The 9,141-nt window shown below is 41.9% G+C and overlaps 1 protein-coding gene across 1 annotated transcript in view; it reads right to left on the bottom strand.

The window, feature by feature from the left end:
• Nucleotides 1-439: 439 nt before the first annotated feature.
• Nucleotides 440-9,141, bottom strand: part of CA10 (carbonic anhydrase 10) — a gene marked incomplete at both ends in the record, with an annotated part of 646,129 nt that continues 637,427 nt past the window's right edge. Inside the window, 3 exons of the mRNA XM_082860516.1 lie at nucleotides 440-462; nucleotides 1,965-2,139; nucleotides 5,172-5,326. Coding sequence (XP_082716642.1) covers nucleotides 440-462; nucleotides 1,965-2,139; nucleotides 5,172-5,326 — 353 coding nt within the window. The remainder of the gene's footprint in view (nucleotides 463-1,964; nucleotides 2,140-5,171; nucleotides 5,327-9,141) is intronic.

The following is a 9,141-nucleotide window of genomic DNA, read 5'->3' as shown; positions in this document are numbered from 1 at the left end:
CTCTCTCTCTTTTGGAAGAATTTTGTAATATACAAGGCTGAAAATTCTCATTCGGTAGATTTATTTGTTTCGGAAAACAGTATCAAAATTGTAATTAAGTTAATTGGTTATTTTCTTCTAAGACCTCTTATGAATGAGCCTTTTGTTTCTAAAATTTAACTTCCCATCTTGGGGGCTGTATGAGTGTGTATGTGAGTAGATATATTTGCATGTGTGTGTATGTGTGTGTGAGTGCTTGTGTGTGTATTTGTGAGTGTGTGTAAGAGATATATTCCTCTGCCAAGGTTTTGCAGACAATTTTCATGAAGAAAGGGCCGATCCAAAGAGTGAATGAGGCTTGAGGGAGGAAAGAAAGAGAAGAAAGAAGGGGACAGTTTAGGTTACGTCAATTCACAGTTGTAGCATTTCACTGAGGTGGGATTCTTCTTGGCTTACTTTCCTATTTGAGGAGCCATTCATTTACTGGAAAGAGAGAGAGAAAAAAAAAACACACAAACAACACAAAACAAGGCATAATTGGATTAATTTACACACAGTTTGGGGGGCTTACTCCAAAGGGGAAGGGACAGTTCTCTAAATGTCTGCTTACTTGTATGTATCCCAACTACCCTCTCCACTTTCTTATGAACCTCTAGGCCTGAGCTATCCAATAGGGTTGTCACTAGCTACATGTGGCTAATATAAATCTAAATTAATAAATAAAATTGAAAACGTAGTTGCGTTGTCACACTAGCCACACTTCAGACATTCAATAGCCACATGTGGCTAGTAGCTACCCTATTGGACAATGCAGACACAGAACATTTCCATCCTTTCAGAAAGCCATAGTGGATGGTGCTGCTTTAGACCAGGGGTGGGCAAATGACAGCCTGCAGGCTAAATCCAGCTGTGAACTGCTTTTGTAAATAAAGTTTTATTGGAACACAGCTACAACCATTTATTTACATATTGTCTATGGCTGCTTTCACCCTAAAACATCAGAGTGTGGCAGAGACCCTATGACTCACAAAGCCTGTATTTACTATCTGGCCATTTGCAGAAAAAGTTGGCACTCTGGGTGTGTCCCTATTCCATCTACTTCATGATTGTCGTGAGGAGCATATGAGAGCCTGGATAGGGAAGCCCTTTTGAAACAATAATGTGCTGCCTAAATATGGGGACTATGGATGTTACCAGGCAACTTTAGAAGCAGCTACCACCTCTACCCTCCACTTTATCTCTCCAACTTCCTCCACATTTTTGTCTTTAATTTTCTCTCTCAGACACACCCAGAGCCCTGGGGTTAAATGATTTGGCTGGGTTTGTATGGCTTGTTAGTGTCAGAACCATGGCAGCAACTTGGGTGTCCTAACTCCTGGTTGGGGGCATCTCCACGACACTGTCCTTCCTCCACCTTCCTTTCCATGTTGAGAGTTTATGACAATGATCAATAGGTACTTAGTGTGTAGAAGGGAAGAGAGAGGGCTGGGTGTGGACCAGAGGGTTATGGGAGGCGAGAGGCATCTTGAATGTCCCCTCTAGTAGGAATTATAGTCACTTCTAGGGACATAGCACTAGAAAAAGATGCATTCATACACACACCTCATTGGGTCCCAATGGCCTGGCATCCAGAATTATTTGCTCACCTTCTAGGGTAAAAGGGGATCTATTGTGTATATAACTAAAAGCGCTAATGCTTCTAGCTGTCCTGTTTTAACACGTAACTTTGGGAACATCAGCCTCTCTGGGCTCTTCTGTAAAAAGGCAATGAAAATGCTGTCTTGCCTGAATCAGACAAGATTTAAAGATTTGATCTCTGTCTCTGTTTAGGAAATACAGACTTTTTCAATAGAAAAGTACCATGTAAATGTCACTTATAATCATGACTCCTCCAATGGGAGATAGTGCCTGGCCTTTCAGAGTAGGTGTGAGCAGGAAGACTGGGCTTGGCCTGTCTCCACTGCCCACTGAGCCACTGAACCCACCTCTATACTGAAGCTTCTGGGCCCGGTTGTTTGGACAGTCCTTCCCCTGTAAACTGAAGTTGATGTTGGTGCGGATGCAACGGTTGTTGAGTGGCTGGACGGGCCTGAAGTTGTCACTCATGCTCAGAAAGATCTGAGATGGTTGATTCTGGCTGAGCAGGCGTAAGGAATGCATCTGAGGAGAGAGAAACAACTGTGAGATCCACCCATACCAGGAAAGAAGTAAGACCATGTAGACTGTGGCCAACCCGGGCAGTGCCAGCTGTGTGGGAAAGGACACCTGAGGCCTCCACAGACCCTGATTCATGGGTTCAGTGGGTACAACCCACTGATGCCTCCATGCTTGGAGGGAGCCTGGCTTCAAGCTCCCTGGCTCCCGTGTGCCTCTGAACAAGTCAGTGATTCTCTTCTGTCTTATGACACACTGTCTGTCAAAGGAGGAAACCCAGCTGGGTGTTCTCCAGGGTCTCTTCTTTCTATCACACCTTGGGGTCCAGTAATTCAGGGAATTGTTCTCCCACATAGATATTATTCAAACTACAGTGATTGGTCCAGGAGTCAGAGCTAAATTAAGCTGGATTAATTCAGTTCCTTTTCTGTGAATATCAGGATCTGGAGCTGGACTAAAATGTTTGCAGCCATGTTCCACCCAGGACTGTGAAGCTAAAGAATACTCTCTAGCAGTAGAGGAGAACGAAGCTACGGTGCAGGAGGGAGCAGGAGAGAACAGAGAGAAAGGGCTTCTGGGCTTCTGATTCCAGTGACTTCCTGACATCAATTTCTGATCTTAAATTCCATAAGTTGACCCAGTATCTCATGGATAAATCCTTTTTCTAAGCTGAAGTTAGATGGAGGGGGTTGCTAGTCACTAAGAGTCCCAGTAAATACAGATAGCATCAGATACTTCAAATTGTTCAAATTGCTGTTGGGTTGTAAATACATATCCTGTAAAGGAGATTGGATTTGCTTCCTTTGCTTATCTTTCCTCTGAGTTTTTATAGACTCTTGCAATCATAGAATAGACTCATGTAATTTATCCCCTTCATTACAAAGAAGAGAATTCACTTCAAAGAAGTGGGGCAACAGGCTTAGGAGCTAATAAGGAGCCATTAGTAAAGTTGGCCTCAGAGGCCAGATCTCCTAGTTCCCATTCAGTTCTGAGAAATACTAGCCAGCCCAACTAGGAATACTGTGAGATGCTCTAAAAAATCCCACATTCAAATATGTTTATGAAATGTTACATATCATATTGCCTCTTCTTGGAGACTGACATGTATATCATTCTAAAGACCCTGAGAAACCTTCCAGCAATGAAATCGATTTAGCTCTTTTTATTTCTTTTTTCTCTTTTATTTCTACTTTTTTTAAAAAAAATTTTAACATCTTTATTGGAGTATAATTGCTTTACAATGTTATGTTAGTTTCTACTGTATAGTGAATCAGCTATACATATACATATATCCCCATATCTCCTCCCTCTTGCGTCTCCCTCCTACCCTCCCTATCCCACTCCTCTAGGTGGTCTCAAAGCACAAAGCTGATCTCCCTGTGCTATATGGCTGCTTCCCACTAGCTATCTATTTTACATTTGGTAGTGTCTATATGTCAATGCTTCATCCCAGCTTAACCTTCCCCCTCCCCGTGTCCTCAAGTCCATTCTCTATATCTGAGTCTTTATTCCTGTCCTGCCCCTAGGTTCATCAGAACCATTTTTTTAACATTTAGATTCCATATATATGTGTTAGCATATAGTATTTTTTTTTCTCTTTCTGACTTACTTCACTCTGTATGACAGTCTCTAGGTCCATCCACCTCATTACAAATAACTCAATTTCATTTCTTTTTATGGCTGAGTAATATTCCATTGTATATATGTGCCACATCTTCTTTATCCATTCATCTGTTGATGGACACTTAGGTTGCTTCCATATCCTGGCTATTGTAAATAGTGCTGCAGTGAATATTGTGATACATGACTCTTTTTGAATTATGGCTTTCTCAGGGTATATGCACAGTAGTGGAATTACTGGGTCATATGGTAATTCTATTTTTAGTTTTTTAAGGAAGCTCCATAGTGTTCTCCATAGTGACTGTATCAATTTACATCCCCACTAACCATGCAAGAGGGTTCCCTGATAAAGCTTTTTCAAACATATTTGACCAAACCACTCATTTTGCTCTGCCTTTTGAACACTAGAGTTGTAGAGCACACTTTGGGAACTAACTCTGCTGTCTTTTCTCACTCAAACAGGTAGGGTGCATCTATAATTAGTTCGTGCTAAGCCTTTCCAGATGCTGATTCTTTTTATTTATTTATTTTTAAATGTTTATTTATTTATTTTTGACTGTGTTGGGTCTTCGTTTCTGTGCGAGGACTTTCTCTAGTTGCGGCAAGTGGGGACCACTCTTCATCGCGGTGCAAAGGCCTCTCACTATCATGCCCTCTCTTTTATGGAGCACAGGCTCCAGACGCGCAGGCTCAGTAGTTGTGGCTCACGGGCCTCGTTGCTCTGCAGCATGTGGGATCTTCCCAGACCAGGGCTCGAACCTACGTCCCCTGCATTGGCAGGCAGATTTTCAACCACTGATTTTTAACCACTGCACCACCAAGGAAGCCCCAGATGCTGATTCTTTAAACATAAATTTGATGAGCTGAATTGTGTACCCCCAGATTAAAAAGTTAAAGTCCTAACCCTCAGTACCTCAGAATGTGACCTAATTAGGAAATAGGGAAATTGCAGATATAATTAGGTAAGATGAGCTTATTGGGTTGGACCCTAATCTAATATGACTGATTGGGGTAGGTCGTAACCCCATTTGACTGATGTCCTTATTGTGGGGTGGGGGTGGGGGTTGGACAAAGAGACACAGACATTAAGAGAATGCCATATAAAGATGAAGGCAGACTGAGGTGATGCTCCTACAAGCCAAGGAACACCAAAGTTTTGCCAGAAAACCACCAGAAACCAGGGAAGAGGCATGGAACATATTCCTCACTTCCTCAGAAGGAAACACCTCTGCAGACACCTTGATCTTGGACTTAGAACCTTCAGAAATGTGAGGCAATATGTTTCTGTTGTTTAAGTCACAAAATTTGTGGTACTTTGTTAAAGCAGTCCTAGCAAACTAATACAATAAGCACTCCACAAACCCAGCCGGTCTTCACATCATCTTCCCCATTAGCTAAAAGACCACAGAGAAGCTCACCTGCATCCTGGTTATATAGACAGGTTTGTTCATTATTATCCAGCTTGCCGTCTCATAGCAGGGTGGGATAGTCATTGACCCATCATAAGTAATGAAACTAGAGGTCTCTGGATATAGTTCCTCTATATTAAGTCCCTGTAGTAAATATGCATCATCTAGAGAAATAAAAAAGACTTAAGAATTAGATTTCTTGAGAAAGTGCTGGTGTTGCTGATAATTTTTTCTTTTCAGATTCCAGAAGACTATAACTCTCAGGATGGGCTACAGTAACAAACAGTTCCCCAAATCACAATCACTTTAAACAAAAAAAATTCTATTTCTTGCTCGGATACAAGTCCATTCTAGGTTGGCTGAGAGCTTCCTGCATGTCATTGTTGTCCATACTCTGGGACCCAGACTATCAGAGCAGCTGCTGTCTAGATCTCTGTGATTCACAATGATAGGAGGAAAAGTAAGCATGGTGGAACATATGTTGGCTCTTAAAACACTGGCACATGTTGGCACATGTCACTTCTGCTCACATTTTGTTAGCCAAAGAAATCATATGGCCAAGGCTGATGTTAGAGATTTAAGGAAGCACATTCCTCGCATAGGATGAGACAATGAATATTGGTGAACAGTAATGTGGTCTACCACAAGGAGAATAGGAAGAGCCAAGTCCTTGGTTATGGTCCCTGATACCTGGGCCCATAACATTATAGTCATAATGAAATACACAGTTAAAGGCTTTTAGGACCCGTTAAAACATTGCCTGGTCACCATCCTTATTTATTAGCATTGCTTAATTAAGAGAACATTAAGAAAATATTTTTAGAAAAGTAAGTCAGACCAAATCCTACCATGAGATTTAACTGTTAAATTCAACAACTGATTTCATTTTTGTGGCTCTCCTCTCCATAAGGCCCATACAGATAACCCTTCTTATACCTATTCAAGGTATTCACACTCATATATCTTTTATTATTAAATATACTTTTTCAATTATAAAAGTAACATAAATACATATAAGACTATATGGAAAAAAGAAAGAGGAAAATAATAACTCTGATCACATAAAACAATTGCCATTAACATGTTGGTATATTTCATTCTGATTTTTAAATTCAATGCATTGGTTGTATTTTTATAAAATTATAATGTACTGGAGTTTTCAAATGTCAATAAATTTCAATGAACTTCTCTCCTCCTCTTCTCCTGATCCTTCCTCCCTTCTTTCTGCAGACTCTTTCTCTCTTCTCTTGGCTTCTAAAACACCATACTTGGGACTCCTATTTTTCTGGCCATTCCTTCCAGGATTCTGTTGCTGGATTCTTATTTTCTACCTGCTTTACTCAGTGTTGGCATTTCCTGAGGATCAGTCCAAGGCTCTTTCTTCCCTCAGTCTATATTCTCATCATAGCCCATCTACATTCATGGCTTCCATTGCTCTCTGTACCCCAGTGATCTCTAATCTATGTCTTCAGGAGTCTTGCACCCACTGGTTTGCCATGAGTGTCCACAACTGTGGTCGGCCCAGGGAGCCTGAAGAACACATGGCAGGGACCCAAAGCCTGGCTGGCAGAGGGATAAGACCTGCTCCTCCAGTCCTCCTAGGTTCACATACATTTTCTCATCCATGTGTTCAACTCCCAGTGGGAAAGAACTGACTCTTTGGTGGTTGATATAATCTCTCAAATTCAGTATTGTGTATGTATAATGGTAAAAAAGGACTTTCACATACAGCTGGAACCTCATACTGTCCTAATAAGATTGGTCAGGCATATAATAACATCTTCATTGACAAGAAACTGAAGATCAGAGAGGCAGAGTGACCTGCCCAAGGTCAGAGTGCTAGATGGTAACTGCAGAGTGGAAAGTGGAATCCAGCTCACCTGACTTCCAGGCCAAAGTCATTCATTCATTCAAAAAATGTTCACTAGGTACCTCTTAGTGCTGGATACTGGGTTAGTCTCTGGGGTAGAGCAGTGAACAAGAATAGATGCCTGCCCTCATTCTAGCTGAAGAGACAGATAACAAATTGCAAAAAAATATATAATATGTTGACCTTAATATCAGGGTGGTGATGATAAATGCATCTTGGCCCAGGCTGTACCTACTTATCCTGAGCGTTAATGCTGCTAATCCATTTTCCTGGGCAAAAATCCCTTACCTTCCCCATCTCTTCCCCCAGAAATTTCTCACTCAAGTTTCTCTGATAAGAAAGAACCATCTTTGCCAAGGAAATTTGGATTTCAGAGCTCCTTTGCTTGCCAACTGAGTTAAGGACAAGTCAACTGATCCAGTGGTTTGGAACAATGCAAATAAAACCAGTTAGCCTGCTTCATCCTAAACTGCCTCTCCTGGCCTCTGCCTACCCTTATAGGGTAACTGAACTTCTCCAGGGCTCTGTCCACAAAATGCCCATGAGAGAGATTGGTCAAGCTGGATTAGAACACCAACACTAGGAGAACGGGCTTTCTTTCTCTTTCCATTTAAATGTTTCTACCTTTCTATCAAAACATCAGGGAATCAAGACAAACCTAAGAGAGACATAGTGATTGGAATATAGCTGGGCTGGATCTGTACTCTGACTTGTGCAGTCAGATGGTTCCATGACAGAACTGTGGTGCCCAGAGTATACACTGATGTGATGGTCCTTGGAAGTTAGATCAGGTGTCAACACAACAAGCTTATGTTGAGTAGCCACCATTTGGCTCTAACTATTTCTTAAGCCCCTAGTATGTGTCAGGCACTAAGCTAGGTATAGGCAAGCAGGATGTAATGTAAGTGAATACAGCAAGAAACCACAGAGATAGTGATATATATCTGCACTGGGTACATTGAGAGGCTGTCAGTTATGCCTGGGGGTGGGTGGGACTGCAGAGGATTAATTGAGGAGCTGACCTGAACTGTATCTTGAACAACAGGAGGTAATCAGTGTGTGGCTGGTAAGGGTGGCTGTCAAGGGCACTGTAGATGGTCACAGTAAAGAAAGCTAAAGACACAGAGCAGCACATACTCAGGACAGCTAGTGCATGGGTAAGATGCAGGGGAAGGGGTGTTGTGAGGAATAAGGCTGGGGGGGTGGTCAGTACAGGCCACACCCAGAAGGTCCTTCTCTGTGCTGTTGGGAATTAGGGCTTCATCCTGTAGGCAATGTGGAGCCACAGAAATGTTTTAAACTGAGGAGTAGTGTGATCAAATTTGCACTTAATGATCTTTCCTCTGATGGTGGCTTGGCCTGAAGATTAACATATTGAATGAGAAAAGGAAGCATTTGGCACATGTTTATTAAAGGTCAATGTGATTTGTTTAACCAAGCTTGCACTTGGAGCATATTGGGTACTCTAGCATGCTGCTATTATTGTATTTTTTAAAAACATCTTTATTGGAGTATAATTGCTTTACAATGGTGTGTTAACTTCTGCTTTATGACAAAGTGAATCAGTTATACATATACATATGTCCCCATATCTCTTCCCTCTTGCATCTGCCTCCCTCCAACTTCCCTATCCCACCCCTCTAGGTGGTCACAAAGCACCAAGCTGATCTCCCTGTGCTATGCGGCTGCTTCCCATTTGCTATCTTTGTTACGTCTGGTAGTGTATATATGTCCATGCCACTCTCTCACTTTGTCCCAGCATACCCTTCCCCCTCCCCATATCTTCAAGTCCATTCTCTAGTAGGTCTGTGTCTGCTATTATTGTATTTTATTTTATTAGGTGTGGTGGGGAGGAGAGATGGAAGGAGACCATAGAATGAGGGGCATTCCAGGCATGACTAGAGTAAAGAAAAACAACATTTATGTTTTTCTGAAACTATAATTAGCCTCTGTGTTTCATCTGTATTTGAGGACAGGGTGTGTGTGTGTGTGTGTGTGTGTGTGTGTGTGTGTTGGGGTCAGGGGGAAGGCCAGGAGCAACAGGTTACATTCATGGATTTAACCCACATAGCAGGGCAAAAACCTGCTTCCAAAACACTCTTGTGCTGA

This window comes from Leucopleurus acutus (genome assembly GCF_964270905.1).
Source record: "Leucopleurus acutus genome assembly, chromosome: 19".
In the NCBI taxonomy this organism is placed as follows: domain Eukaryota; kingdom Metazoa; phylum Chordata; class Mammalia; order Artiodactyla; family Delphinidae; genus Leucopleurus; species Leucopleurus acutus.
This window is presented reverse-complemented; position numbering and strand designations above follow the sequence as displayed.